The sequence below is a fragment of the Pipistrellus kuhlii genome, unplaced genomic scaffold (genome assembly GCF_014108245.1).
Source record: "Pipistrellus kuhlii isolate mPipKuh1 unplaced genomic scaffold, mPipKuh1.p scaffold_m20_p_1, whole genome shotgun sequence".
Classification (NCBI taxonomy): domain Eukaryota; kingdom Metazoa; phylum Chordata; class Mammalia; order Chiroptera; family Vespertilionidae; genus Pipistrellus; species Pipistrellus kuhlii.
The window spans coordinates 89,117,791-89,132,789 of record NW_023425404.1 but is presented as its reverse complement, the minus strand read 5'-3'; the positions used below and the strand labels follow the sequence as shown (position 1 = coordinate 89,132,789).

The 14,999-nt window shown below is 50.3% G+C and overlaps 1 protein-coding gene across 1 annotated transcript in view; it reads left to right on the top strand.

Moving 5' to 3' along the window:
• Positions 1-14,999, top strand: part of CCDC33 (coiled-coil domain containing 33) — a 98,716-nt gene that overhangs the window by 16,692 nt on the left and 67,025 nt on the right. The window contains exons 3-7 of the mRNA XM_036455850.2: positions 4,873-5,006; positions 8,463-8,572; positions 10,091-10,198; positions 12,831-12,922; positions 14,028-14,148. Coding sequence (XP_036311743.1) covers positions 4,873-5,006; positions 8,463-8,572; positions 10,091-10,198; positions 12,831-12,922; positions 14,028-14,148 — 565 coding nt within the window. The remainder of the gene's footprint in view (positions 1-4,872; positions 5,007-8,462; positions 8,573-10,090; positions 10,199-12,830; positions 12,923-14,027; positions 14,149-14,999) is intronic.

The following is a 14,999-nucleotide window of genomic DNA, read 5'->3' as shown; positions in this document are numbered from 1 at the left end:
CTACAAGGACCAACTGCATTGGGGGCTGGGAGAGGGCAGACATGGAATGGGAGTGATGTTGATGGGCTGTTGTCTGGTGAAGTGGGAGACCAGACACTCCCTGCCTCCATCTCTACTCCGGCCACATCTTCTTGCCTGGCAATCCCAGGGGAGCTTGGTCAAGGCCAGAGAACACTATGCCTTGGGCATGGAGAAAGGGAGGCTGGAGAGAGAACAAGGTTAAAGAGGACCACAAGCTTTGCTCTTCTCTCTGACTACCTCACCCATGCTTCCAACCCACAGACCTGGATCAGCCAGCCAGCCCCTCCCCAAGCCCATGAGCCAGCTCATGCCCCCTTCTCTCCATCTATTCAAGCCTTGCCTCTTCCAGGAAACATTCCCTTCCAGGTCCAGCAGACAAAGAGTCAGAAACACAAGAATCCAGCCTTAGCCCACCCTGCTTAGATAACCGTTCCTGTCTGGGACAACTTTCCCATCCTGTCCCTATTAGGTCGAGGAGCAGGGCTTTTTTTTTTTTTTTTTTTTTTTTTTTTTTTTTTTCTCCTGTGCCTTCCAGGATGGAGGTAGGCCTGTGGCCTGGGAGTCTGGCTGCCTTTTGGCCTGGAGGATGGAGGAGGCTGGACTTTCTGACTCAGAGGCCAGCATGAAGGGTACAGGTAGAGGGGAATTACCCTGCCTTTTTAGGACAGATTGATGCCCAGTCATGACATACCTGGCATCTGGCCTGGAGCAATCTTTTTTAAAAACATTTTTATTGATCTTTTTAGAAACAGGGAAAGGGAGGAGAGAGAGAAAGAGAGAGAGAGAGAGAGAGAGAGAGAGAGAGAGAGAGAGAGGGAGAGAGAGAGAGATAGAGAGAGAGAGAGAGAGAGAGAGAGAGAGAGAGAGAGAGAGAGAGAGAGAGAAACATTAATGTGTGAGAGAAACATCAATCAGTTGCCTCATACCTTGACAGGGGATTAAACCCACAACCCCAGGCATGTGCCCTGACCATGAATCAAACTAGTGACCTTTTGGTGCACAGTATGATGCTCAACCAACTGAGCCACCAAGCTAAGGCTGAAGTAGTATTAATCTGAACCTGTTTTCCTACCTCCAAGTTTCCTAGGTGAACAAGCAACAGGGCTATGGTGAACTAGGTCAAAAGGTCACAAAACCTCTCATTTTACCACGGCCTATTTAAAGGCTTTGCCTAGCAGGATCCTTCTCGGTCTGCCTTCCCTGGGAGCATCCTTCTGGTCTTTTAAGATTTAGGGGTCTGCCCAGTCAGGAACCCAGCAGCCAAACTTGGTGTCTGGGATTGGCATTTAGGAAAAGCCAGGTGGCCTGCATCCTGGGTTTCCAAAGTCCTGCCCTGGAGGAGGCCAGACCTTGACAGTTGTTCATGCTATGAGGCTTTGAGGAGTGTGAAAGACCAAGAGGACAGGCTGGGCGGGTGCTGGAAGGCAGCTTGAGGGCTGAAAGATGGGGATAGGGTCAGAGATCTGGTACCTTGTAGCACAAAAACCTCTCTGGAGCAGCGCGGGTGTGTGTGTGAGGGGGCGGGGGGGTGTCAAGTACAGTGGCACACAAGTTCCATCCCTGATTTGTGTACCTTGTCAGGTGGTCAGAGGTCTGAGGAGGGTGATGGTGGCTCCAGAGCCTATGCACCATCCATCAATGTCCTGTACTTTTCCACCGCTGACCTCTGCTCACAGCAGCAGCTCCTGGGAGCCAGACCACACATTTGCCTTAGTTATGACCTCACAAAAAGGCAGCAAAGTCCTTTGTCTTCCCTCTCACTGACAATTGGGCTTGGGCCTGGCCCCCACAGGGCCACGTGGCTAGAGTTTGTCAGACACATACATACCCCTCCAGCACTCAGCCAGGTGTGGGGGTTACATTTCCCAGCAGCTTTGGACCTAGGACTGCTGCACTGTGCCTCTGAACCCTCCCCACCATGGCTGGTTTAAGTCTGAGCCCCAGGACAGCGACATGGCCAACAGCAGCTCTCCCAGGCCCAGCTAGAGGCCAGGCCAGAGCTCTAGAGACAGAGAGGGAGGGCATCACCTTGCAGATGCTGTGTGGAAGCAGGTCTTGGAGAGGCCCCTGGGCTCTGAGATAACCGGAGACCTGACTCCCTCAGGGACCTAAGGGTCCTAGAACTTGGCCTCCCATGTGTCCAGCTGTAGGCACAGAATAAGGGCTGGGAGGAGGGCATGAGCTGGTCCCCTTCTCTACTTCTGTGTGGAATCAGAGGCCCGTCTAGTTTTTCATTTTCTAGAATAGCATCAAGACCTGGAGGAGTCAGCTGTGCCAGGAAAAGCCATTATCCTGACAGCCTCCCTCCACTTGCTAAAAGCTCTCTCCTTCCCCTGGGGCCTCACCCCCCCAAGACTTATTTCATCTCCATTCACCTAGCCCTGACCCACCTCTCTGGTGTGGAAGGAAGGAGAGGTGCTTGCTTAACTCTTTCTGTGCCTGAGTGAAGTCAGCTCCTTTGGCCTTGCTCATGGTCCTTCCTGTCTCTTTCCACCTACTATTCCTCCTGCCAGACACCCAGGAGCTTATATAGGGAAGGGAAGAGGACAAGAGGCCAAAGCTAACAGGAGGATGAAAGACAGCTGACAACATGGTCATGAGTTCTAACCTGGATCTGTCACTGCACTTCTTGTGACTTAAGGCCTTCACTCTCCCTTGGTTCTGTCTTCTTAGTGCACTGGGAGGCCCCCAGGGGGTAAAATAAAAACAAAACAAAACAAAACTGTGCATGGTGCAGGAGCTTTGAGGCTTTGAGTAGTGTTTAGGGTGTAGAAGGGCTGACTTCCTCCTTCCACAGCTTCCTGGAGTATCCCCTCCCTAAGTTTTTCCATGGAAGAGTGGAGGCGAGCATCATTCAGGCAATGCACAGAGCAGGTGGACAAGAGTGGGAAAGAGGCTGCTTTGAGTTTGAGGCCTCTGACTTTGAGGGCAGCTGTTAGGGGAGAGAAGCAGAACACAGAAGCAGGGTTATGATTGCACCCTTCAGTTAGCAGATGTCATAGAGCCTGAGGGAGGGACCTGAGGGTGGGGCAGGCTGAGCTCCAGGCCCTCCAACAGTGATGCCTTCTCCTCTCAAGCCCGACAGCCCCCTTGGCAGGGTGGGCCCTGAGTCTGAGGAGGGCTCCAGCTCTCTGGGAGACCCAGCCCTGCTCCCTTCAGCCCTCCATCAGAGCTCCCCCACTTCCCTCCATGTGGCCCTCAGTCAGGTCCCATTGAGAAACACCCAGGTTGTTAATACCACAAATTAGAGACTATCAGCCCTGGGCCTTCCTCTGCAGGAGCTTCCCACTTTCTCCCCAGCCCTTCCAAGTACCCTTCAGGGAAACTACTCAGAGAGGGTGTGTGACTGGGCCAGGAGATCAACTATGGGCTCAAAACCACCTCTATGTGGCTGAAAGCCTCTACTCTTTCTAAGACTTCAGCCAAAAACCTCACTTGTAGACAATGGGAGACACCAGGTCAGAGACAATTAAAATTATTATTTTTTAACACCTTATGGTATTTAACAATGTGGCAGGCACTTTACACATATTTCACTTCATTCACACAACTACCCTGCATTTTTCATCCCCATTCACATGAAAGAAAGAAGACACAGCAAGATTACATACCTGGACCAAAGTCAGACTAGTAGAGTATAGAGCTGGGATTTGGAACCCTGAGAGTCTGAATCAGGGACCCTATTTAGGACCCATACAGCCCCTCAGTCAAAGCAGAAGGGAAGCTTGGAGATGGGGCTCCCACAAGATTGCTCATCCGCAGGAGCCGGGTTGTGACAAGGAGAGAACAGGGAGTCAGGCTATTGTATCACTCGAGTCCAGAGGATGGAGGGAGCAGTGAGGGCCAAGGGGCCAGCGTGCTTTCTGGAGGAAAGGAACAAGCTGGGCTGGGAAGGGCCACAGGTGGTGCTGCTAACACCTGGGGCAGATTGACTCCCATGCCCCAAGCTCCCTTTGGGGACTTCTGGGAGTGGGGCCAAGACTGGTGAGGACACCAGCTCTGCTCTCTGCCATGCGGTGCTGTTTGTGCACCCAAGTGTGTGGTAAGGCTCCCCCTGCCACTGACTCTCCAATGACCCCTTACCTGTGACTGCCACACCATTACAGCTCGACATAAAAACCTCCTCAGCAGAACACATATTAACTCTCTCACTGAGCTGTTTGATGGCTCTGGATCTCAGGGATTCTTGTCCCAGGGACCTGTGAGATGCACTGGGATGCAGGGGGCCCAAGCTCCAGCTTACCTTGGACAGCCTCGCATTGGGCCACCTGTGAGTGCTTGAGGGCCAGAAACTCTCCACCCCACCCTGCCCCATGCCCAGGGCCCAGTACACAGTGGGTGCTGCAGAAGGCATGTGTGTGCTCCATTGGAAGATTTCAGAGCTGGGGGAGCTGGACCAGAAGCTTAGGGAAGTGAAGGGCAGCCAGGCAGTACCACACAGCCACCCTGCCCGAAGGCTTCCTCCCACCAAACAGAGCCTAGAGAAGATGGTCAAGATGATAATGGAGTCTGTGTACACAAGCGCCTCCTGGGGAGCCCTGGACTGGCAGAGGCGGGAAAACAGACAGGCAAGGTGTCCCCCCAATTCCCACCCCATTCTGAGCTCTGGTGCATTCGTCCATGTGAAGCCTCAGGGGTGGCCAGCGAGACAGTGTGGTCACCGGAGCAGGCAGGGCAGCAGAAGACAAACCTGGCTCCCCCTGGGCCTGAGATGACATGAGTGTCTGCCTGGGAAAGAGATCTTCCTGCCCTGTCCACTCCTTGCTCAGATTTATGGAGTGTGCAGTCAGGATGGGTGATGAACAGGCAGGGCACTCTCCCTCTCACTCAGCCTACCCCTTCCCTCCCCAGGAAAACCACGTCTGAGGAAGCAAAGAACCAAAACTCCAAAGCAGTCACATCTGTGACCTCAGTGCCTACCAAAGCCCCCATCTGGGGTGACACAGTCACAGTGGAGATCCAAGCTGAGGATGTGGGACAAGAAGGTAAGATAGGGGGCTGGGTGGGGCCCTGTGTGTGTGGGAGGGGGTAGTAACTCCCTCTCAACTGGACTGGAAGCCACCTGAATGCCTCCTTGGGGGCTCAGTTAAAACCACTTTAAACAAGAAAATTATAATACTGTCATTCCTCATCTACCTAGCCTACTGGGAAAATGAGTTATCCTACATAACGAATTTTCTAGATGATGGAAGCTTATCTTTTTTATGACCATTGTTGTTATTTCCATGGTAGTTATTGCTGCATTTCCCACTGGCACAGCACATCACAGTTTCCTGGCACACCCCAAGTATCTCTTAGAGGAGTGGCACATGAGAGGAACAATGCTGCTCCCACTGCTTAGATGAGAACACTGAGGTTCAAGGAACTTAAGTAACTGGCTCAAACTCAAGTCACCAGTAAGTGGAGAATGGAGGGACTCAGCATCCATGTGCTCACTGTAGGTCCAGTATTTTAGCTGTTTTCCTACACGGCTTCTTATCCTGCCTGGTCCTGCCCAGCACTGTCTACAGTAGTGTTCCTGTGCTTCCAAGGGTATCTGCTCTCAGAAACTGCCTGACATTCCTCACTCCTCCACCCCAGAAACCTTTCCAGTCCCATGTCCTGACAAATTTGAACACTGCAGGCAATTTGAGGTACAAATGTGTGTTTATACTTATGCTTTCTCCTTTGAAAGCCTGAGCAGGTGAGAGCTCTAGTCTCTAGTCTTATCTAGTATTTAGTCAGAAGAACTTCAGGCTCCCATCTCATAGGTGGTCCTTCTCTCAAGTGACAGGCTTTCCTTCCTCCTTGAAACCTCACCACTCCCCACAAAGAGCAGAAAACCAGTTGTGAAGACAATGAATGGGGAGAGAGAAAAAAGATTGAGGAGGGACATAAATAAAAAAGAAAGAGGCTAGTCTTGGGTCAAGCCAGAGGATTGTTTTCCACCATAAAGGGATAGGTGGGGCTATTGGGATGATATGAAAAAAATGTGAAAGAGGAAAAAATTGACCTAGGACTTCATACAAATGCAGGTGTGTACCTATCTTTGTGAATGTCTGCATGCTGGTTCATGTGTATGTATGAACATCATGTTTGTTCAAAATGTGCTTGTGACTGTGCCTGTAGGCATGTGTGTCTGTGTGTGCAGAGTGTGTGTATGTGTATGTGTAGTTGTGTGTGTGTGTGTGTGTGTGTGTGTGTGTGTGCCTGCATCTGTGTGACTGTGGCAAGTGAATCTGGACTGGGATCCCACCTGGGCTCTATGCAAGAAAGCATGTGATGGGTGGCCTCAAGCCTATCTGTGCAGCAGAAAGTGAAGCAGGGTTCACTGTAGGAGGGACAGGGGGGTGGGCCTGCCCCCACAGGCAGGGAATATTGGCAGACACCTCTTTTCATATTGAAGTAGCTGGATGCTGGTTGGAAATGATTGCTGTGGTGATGTCTACAGTGGGAGGGTAGAACCAGCCAAGAGGTGGAGGAAGGGTGGGAGGTAACTCAGTGATGTGCTAATGAAAAGCAAAAAAAGGCGGGGGGGGGGGGGAGTGGGGGGGGGTTGCGGGGAGAGCACAGTTTCAGACCCTGTGTCAGGGCCAAAGCAGGCTGGCAGTAGAAATAGCTCACTGGCCTCATGAGAGCTGTTGAAGCATGTTTGTAGCATAGGGACAGGAACAGGGAGGTATGACTGTCAACTCACCCCAATTCCAGCTTATCTTCTGGCTGCCCACCCAGAGATTAGGGTTGGGGAGGGGGGAGATAGGGCACTCACCCCTTGCTTGACCTCAGCAAATTCCAACTGGATATGGGGGCTTAGAGCCCATGGGTAATGGCCATGCGGAGCTGCAGCCTCCACAGCTACTATTGTAGCTGGAATCCCCCAGCCTAGTCTTCTCAATCTGCTCAGGCTGAGTGAATGTATGGAGCGCTACAGAGGGTTAACGAGGAGGAAAGTAATGGTAGCTACAAGGAGCACTTGCTTAGAATTTTATAGCTTGAAAAACACATTCTCCTCCCTATAACAAGATTAGGAGAGGGACAGCGTTTTTCTTTTTATAGTTTTAACATTTTGCAGAGCAGGAACATGAAGCTCAGAGAGGTTAAGTGACTGGCTAAATGTCACAGAGCAAGTTTGTATATTGGTACTAGGACCCAGACTTGCTTACTTCAACTCCCTTGTTTTATTCTAGTTTCTTCAAGGCAACCTCAAATCCTTTTAGTGCACAGTTTCCCCCTTCCCTTTGAGTGTGAATCCCATGTGGCTAGCTTTGAGGGAATGTGGCAAGTGTCTTTCCCTCTCTATGTGTCCAGGGTAGCTTTGGGAAGAAAGAGAGTGAAAGTAACCAGTAAAGCTTTCAGCTTCCACCTCCACTCCCTAATCCAAAGGACTCACCCTGCTTCCAGTCTGCCTAGCGCACAGAATAGGTACCTGTTCCTGGTTCTGAAATGTCAGAGGCTAAGAGAGTTATACAAGAGTACAGTTGTCCACTTCAAGCCTCTCTCCCATTATTCTCTAGATCTCTCTTTTAACTCCTTTCCTCCTCCATCTCCCTCAATGCTTCTCACTCCTTTATACACCCTTCTACTCCTTTCCTATCTCCACAGCTCTCATCCTCTTCAAATCATAGACTTCCAGAGTAGAAAATGTCTCGCCAAATTCAGCCTCTTCCATCAGCCTTTTACTAGCTGTGTGATATTGATCAAGTCATATAACCTCTCTGAGATCCAGTGGCCATGTTTAAAAAAACAAATAGTTATTCCTTGTTACTTAAGAGTGAGGATTTGTTGGAATAGGCTCAGGACCACCCATCCCCATGCCTGGCACACAGTAGGTACTCACTAAGAAGTACTGCTATGACTATTCCAAGGTCATTGGTGATCTCCTTGAATTTTATCCAAAGTTTATGCATTTTTATGGCAAAATATAGTGTCTTTAGGGGGAGTTTTCTAAAAGCATCATTCTTAGTGTTTAGTTTTCAGGTAGTTGGAATAGACTTTTACTGACAGTTGTATTGAAGATTTCTTGAGCAGATTTCTTTTCCCCATTTGCAAAATGTGAGAGATAATCCCTGCCTGAGGAACAGGTGAGAGTGTTTGTGACCAAGGGGAGGAGCCTTATTCCTGGAAAGGGGTACTATTCTTACTTGCTTGTGTGTCTCTGAGCATACACATGTATATCTCTGCCATGGGGGCTGGGCTCATTTCTGCATGTGTCCATCCCTGAGCTGGAAGTTTCTAGACCAACTAGATGAGAATGGCATCTTTGGGTTCTAGCAGTGCTTAGCATAGAGCCTTATCCTGTGCGGGGCTCAGGCAGTGCTTGTGATGTGTGCATGCGTGCCTGTGTGTGGATTCCTCAGTGTAGCCCCTGCTCCCTACTCTCAGCAATGTCTCTCAACTCAGAGGGAGGGATAGTGGTCAGCTAAGCCTGATCCTAACTCTGTGCTCTATTTTTCTCTTTCCAGATGTGGTCCTTAAAGTGGTGGACAACAACAAAAAAGAGGAGCTGCTGTCCTATCAAATCCCCATCAAGTACTTGCGTGTCTTCCACCCCTACCACTTTGACCTGGTGAAGGTGAGTCAGAGCCCTTCACTCTGGCCCACATGGGCCTGGGACAGGTAGGGGGGTGCCCCCAGCTATTCTCTCATAGTGGCTCTAGGCATCCATGCCCACCCTGCAGTAAGACCAGTCTAGGACCTTGTGGGGCTCAGGAAACACAGCTCCTGGCAAATAGACAGGAATGTTATCCATAAAAAAATTGGAATTCTCCAAATTGATCTTCATAAAACATCCTAAATGGCATAGAATATCTACCACATTAAATGAATATACCAACTGAAAATGCACTCTGATTTCATATATGTTGAAAGAGAACGAGTATATCTAAAAATAAATTTCATACAGTATTTGCAAAGCACCTGCTATGTTCCAGGTCCTGGGTTATATGGTATACACATCTCTAATTCTCAAGATGAATTCTACTTTGCATATATAGGACTGAGACTCAGGAGAGAGAATCCTTTTATCCTGGATCACAGAGCAAGTGAAGTGCAGAGTCAAGTGTGAATCCAGGTGACACCATCTCCCAACCAATTCACTCAGTGCTGCCTCCACATGCTACCTTGGCAGGAGGAAGCCTGAAGAGAGCTGTAGTATATGGGAGATAAGGTGTTCCCTGGAATGCACCCATCTAGTGGGCCTCGGGCCACTCATTTTATTCTGAGCATCCTAGGCCAGCTCCCCTGCCTACCCCCTCTTCCCAGAGCTGATTGCTGGAAAGGAGAATTTCCTCTCTCATTGCTCAAGTACTTTATTAAGCACCTACTGTGTGCCAGGCACTGGGCCAACGAAAAGCAGAAGCATCATTTCTCTCTCTTCCACTGTGCACTCCAGTTCCCTACAGTGGTTCAGAGTAAAGAACAATGTGAAATTGAATTGTTGGGTTCCTCTTTCAGGTCTTCTGCTTGCTAGCTATATATACATAGGAAGCTGCTTAACCCCCTGGGTCTCCATTTCTCATCAACAAAATTAAGATAATATGCCTCCTAACATGGCCTTTTGGAGAATCAAATACAGCACATAGTAGGTGCTCAGTTCAGGCTAGTTCCCTTCCTGCCTCCGTTTCCCAGGCACTGGTACTGACCTCCTTTTCAAATGACTCCTCAACCATAATTTTAGGGGACTGCATGCTCCCTATGCCTCAAGGAGAACCACACACTCAGGACCTCGAATGAGGCAAGGAAGCAAAGCCCAAAGAGATTAGTGACTCATGTGGGAGACTCAGTACTAAAGCTATAGTTCTGGGAGCATCACCCAGGCCTCCTGGCTCTCTATCCAAGCCTAGTTATCACATCTTTACAAAGACAGCTGGCAGGCATGGTCCTTGTGAGGGCAATGAAATATTCAAATAGACAAGGGAAGATTTATTATATTGATCTCCTTGGAAGGGCTCACAGGGAGCCTTTAATTATCAGCGGGGTGCCCCGGTGGAGCAATGCAAATGCTTGTCTGCAGAGGGCTGGATTTATGGCCAGGGTCTGCTTCTCAGTCAAGCTTCTTCTTGTGTGTCTTCTTCCCTCACTCTATTCCCAGCCCACAGAGATTGGGAAAGCCACTGCCAAGACCCAACTGTACGCAACTGTTGTCCGGAAGGGCAGCTTCATCCCCCGCCAAGCTGACTGTGACCACAGAGCTCTGGAGGTGCCAGCCTGGGGCCCTTGGGGGCGGGGCAGAAAGGGTCAAATTTTGATGATGTGAAGCAGAGGTGTCTGGGTAAGACTGGGACTTTCAAAGTAGCAGAAGTGGTTTGTGAAGAATAACCTTGGGATGGCAGAGATTATGGAGATGGAGATGAAGATGAAAGATGCCTAACATTATCCAGCACTTTCCAGGCATACAGCCCTGACCGAACCTTGTCTTCCCTCGCTCTGCTTCTCACACACCATGCAGGGAGGGCTACAGGGAGGACAGAGGCTTCCAAAGTGCAATGTCTGAATCTCATGGGAGCAGGAAAAGCCCCCACCTTGGCTCATATCTCCTGGTTATTTCTCTACTGTTCTGTCCCTCCCAAAGTAGTGACTCCTGACAAAGGGCCTACTTCCCCCAAGTGAAAGTTTTGGGGCCACCCTATATTTCCTTGAATCCTATTTCTGAAGAGCTTTGGCTGGTCTTCTAAATAGGCATTCATTCATTCATTCAATAATTATTTATAGAGCCTTCCATTAGCCAGGCCAGGCGCAGGCCCTCTTCCACACATACCCACCACCATTGTTTTCTATACTAAGCCTTTCACTGCTTTAGGAGGATTATCGATGCTCCAGGAGGATATAGGCCAAATACCTAAACCCCTCTCCTTTTTCTCTCAGTCTTCAAACTGCCCACTAGTGACAGATTCAAATCCAGCCATTACCTGAATCTGATCAGGATGGAGGCAGGGTGGCCCAAACTTCAGGCTTCCCCTGCCCCTGCCCCTGCCCCTTTCCCTTATCCACCCCATGACAGAGCAATAAGTGTTCTTCAATCCCATTTCACAGTTGAGGCCATGGAACCTCAAGAGCAGTCTGATATGGGAGCATAGATCTCCTGGCCTACACATCTGCTTCCCCATAGCCACTTCATGGATGCCAGCATGTATCAGACCTGTAGGCAGCTTCTGAACCCCTCACCCTCTTCAATCATGCCCTTTCCTGCACAAAGAACACCTTGACCTGCAGGAGCTCACTATGGATCAGCCATCCCATGTAGAGTCTGGGCTCCTCTGCCCTTCAGTGCCCTCCCCTGCCCCAGAATAGATGTCTTCCCTATAGGCTCCCGGGGGCAGACCAGAAAGGACAGTGGGAGAAGAAATTGCTCCTATTCCTTACAGGGCTGTCATGAGCAGGTGTGCTTGGGCACCTGAATCATTCAACACTGACCATTCAGCCCAGAACAGTGATAAATTAGTTCCCCCCTTCATCTTTCAGACCCCCCTCTTAGCCCTTACACCTGTTGGAGTCCCTGTGTAAGCAATAGAGCTTGACAGCATTCCAGCAAAATCCCCCAGGCCCAGACTCCCACCCCCATCCCAAGTTTGAAATGCCAAAATTAGAGATTTCATCATTTGAATTTGAAGAAGGGATTCAGTCTTCAGAGGCCCCCAAAGCTGACAGTCTGTAAGCACTACTTTAAATCCTTATCAGCTCACAGCTGGCAGACAGCTGAGATGGGTCAGGAAGGTCCCAACCAAGGGGCTTAGGAGAGAGAGCTGAGGGTGGAGGGGAGGAAGGGGAGCCACCTCATGGATGCTAGCATGTGTCCAGAATAAGTCCCTACTCCTAGGCACTCTCCTCCCTTTGAAGATCAGAACTAAAAGGACCAGGGAAATTATGGTCAACCCCTCAGTGTACAAGTTAGGACATTAAGGCCCAGAGTGGAGCAGGGACTGGCCACAGTGACTTAATGGCCCAGACTTAGTAAATGGCTGAGCTAGAGTAGACCTATAGCAAGGATCCCCCCCAAACTCCAAGACTAGCTCAACCCAGCCCTCTCCCTGAGGCCACTGCTATCTTCCTCCTCCTCCTTCCCCTCCCAAGTCTCTATGGTTGTTTCTCTCACCCTCATAAGAACAGTCAGCTTCTTCCTGCCCTTGCCCCCCTTTCCTACTCATTGATGGCATTCATTTATCCCACAAACACACATGGGGCTTCTACTCTGAGCCAGGTGCTTTTGCTAAAAGCTGGAAATACAGCAGTGAATGAGGTAGATAAGTCCCTGCCCCTGTGGAGCCTGGGGGGCTAGCAGGAGCTGTGGGCCAAGGGGCAGACAGGCCAGTTTGTGCAGGCCTTGACTATCATGGTAAAAATTATGGCATTTATTCTAAGTGTAGTGGGGGGAAGGGTGGTCACTGCTAAATCTCAAGCAGAGGAATTACATAATCTAATTTCTTTTTAAGACAGCAATTTTGCCACCATGTATCAAATTGCCTGGGAAGGGGAATGGGTTAGGGACAAGAGCAGAGGCCAGTGAGGTGTCAGAGAAGTAAAAGGAGCCACAGGAATCTCAGCTGGGGGGCCAAGGATTGAGGGCCCAGATCCAGATCAGGAGCTGCCTGGGATGGCAGTGGAGGTATGTGGGACAGAATCCGTGTCTTCTCTTGCTGCCCACCCAATGCCTGGCACAGGGCCTGAAGGACAGCAGCCTTGAGCAAAGACCCTAGAGAGGCAGGAGCAGGTGCAGAGGTATGGTGGCAGAAATGAGCCCATATTTGGAAAGAAAGATGGCAGGCAGGCTAGCTAACCATGCTCCGGAGAGAGCTAAAGGCCACCTGGGTTCACTTGCCTCCTTTCTTCCCCAGGTCTTTCTTCGGGGAATAAATGAACCCCTAGTCAACAACCCCAGTCCCATGGTGGTCATTGCCCGGGTGGTTCCCAACTACATGGAGTTTAAGTGAGTAAGGCCCAAGTGGTGTGAGCAAGGAGGGAGGGGGGCAGAATACAGAGGAGAGGGATGGCTAGAACCCTGCTCTCCCCACAAGGCCCTTCTAGCCTCCCCACTGGGACTGAGGACCCAGGAGCTACCCACAGCCCGTGGAGAGGGGCAGCTCAGACCCCTCCTGAGAGCAGGCTGAGGGGGGTCAGCATACTATGAAGAAAGGGGGTCCTCAACCTCTTCATCTTATACCCACCACTCAAGTGGTGGTTGTTCCCAAAGGAGGCAGCCTAAGTGTCATCTCAGAACTTCATGACCTTTAGCTTTGCCCAAGAGTCCCCTTCCTTGCCCTCCATGAGGTCTCCCTGGCCACAGCCCCAGCTCACTCCCCTGCCCCCAGACCTCTTTTTAGGTATGAGCATCACAGTCCTCAGGAGGGGATTCAGTCTAGATTGGCCACTGGAGACACACAATGCAGAGAGTTCCCCAGGGAACATGTGCCCTCTGTGACAGCACCATCTCCGGAGCTGTCTGCCTCTGCATTTCTGCTGACTGATGGTCTGGGAAGATTCCCTGACTCGTCTGCTCCATCTGTTGAGTTCTGACAAATTATGAGCCCTCCTTGTGGATTGGAGAAATGAAGATGCCCTCACTCCCAGACCTCCTGTGAGCTCACACACACACACACACACACACACACACACACACCCTGAATCCCACCCCTGAGCCTCCATGCCACCCAAGCCTAAACCAGAATGCCACCATGGGGTTGGGCCATTCTCACAAGGTCTTCCAAAGGTGAGGCAGGGATGCCAGACCCATTTTAAAGATGGGCAGCTGGGGCATTCGGATGTGGCCAAGGCCATGGTGCATCATGGAGAAGGAAACCTGGGAGCTGCATCCCATCCCCTGACCAAGATGCGCTTTTCCAAGGCCCTTACTAGTGATCAGAAGGACCAGGACCATTACCTGTCCTAGGTGGGCCACTGCACTTTCCTCTCACATCAACCCTGAGTCCACTTGGAGGCCCTTGCCTGCCATACAGGGTCAAGAGTGCTGGACACAGGGCCTGAAGGACAGCACCCTTGAGCAGTGCTTGACTCCTGTCTCCTTGCCTCCCCAGGGTCAGTCAGATAAACCAGGATCCAGCCTCCCTGGGGTTGCCCTTCACCCCACTCTCCTTCCCCATTCCATCTGTGATGAACTTCGATGTTCCTCAAGTCAGCCAGAACGGGTGCCCTCAGGTATGGCTTCTTCCCTACTTCACTTCTCACTGGTCCAGTCCTCTAGTAACTCACCCACACAATCATCCAAGCTGTTCACTTGACTATGGATATCACCAAATTTGCCATGTGCCTAGGGCTGTGCCGTCTGTGTGCAGAGAAGCGGCCACAGGGAGCTCTTGGTCTGGTGAAAAGAGTAAACATCAACACCAGATAATGGGTAATCTAATAACAAACCAGGAGAGGCTGCCAGAGCTGTAAAGATCAGAGGAGAGAAGACAGAGAAAAGACAAATGTTGTGATTCCACTTAAATGTGGTATCTAAAGAGGCAAATTCAGAGACGGAAAGTAGAATGGTAGTTGCCAGGGACTGGGGCCAGGGAGAATGGGGAAGTTAGTTTTTAATGGTTTAGAATTTCTGTTTGGGATGTTGGGAAAGTTCTAAAAGTAGGTAGTGGCTAAAGTGGTAAGTTTTTGTTGTGTGTATTTCACCACAATAACAATTTGCTTTAATTAGAGGTGAGAGGGATATGAAGCCTGGGCATCCAGCTGCAAGACTTGAGTTTTTAGTGAGGAGTGTTTAGCAGGGCAGGTGGAACAAGAACACAGGTGTGCAGGAGGGGTGCATGTCTGGGTTGGAGAGGAGGCCAGTGTGTCTGAGTGTACTGGGGAGAGGTGTGCAGAGAGTGTCTGAGTCCAGGCAAATTCCCATCTTTTCCATGGTCTGCATTTCAGCAGGAGCTTGCCCCACATGATGTTCCCAACATTCTAGGGGCCTTAAAGAAGACAGCGTGCTTGGGAAGTTCTTCCTGTTGTCTGTCCACCAATGTTCATGGCAAATATAAAATGAGGCATTCTTTCAGAGTCACAAT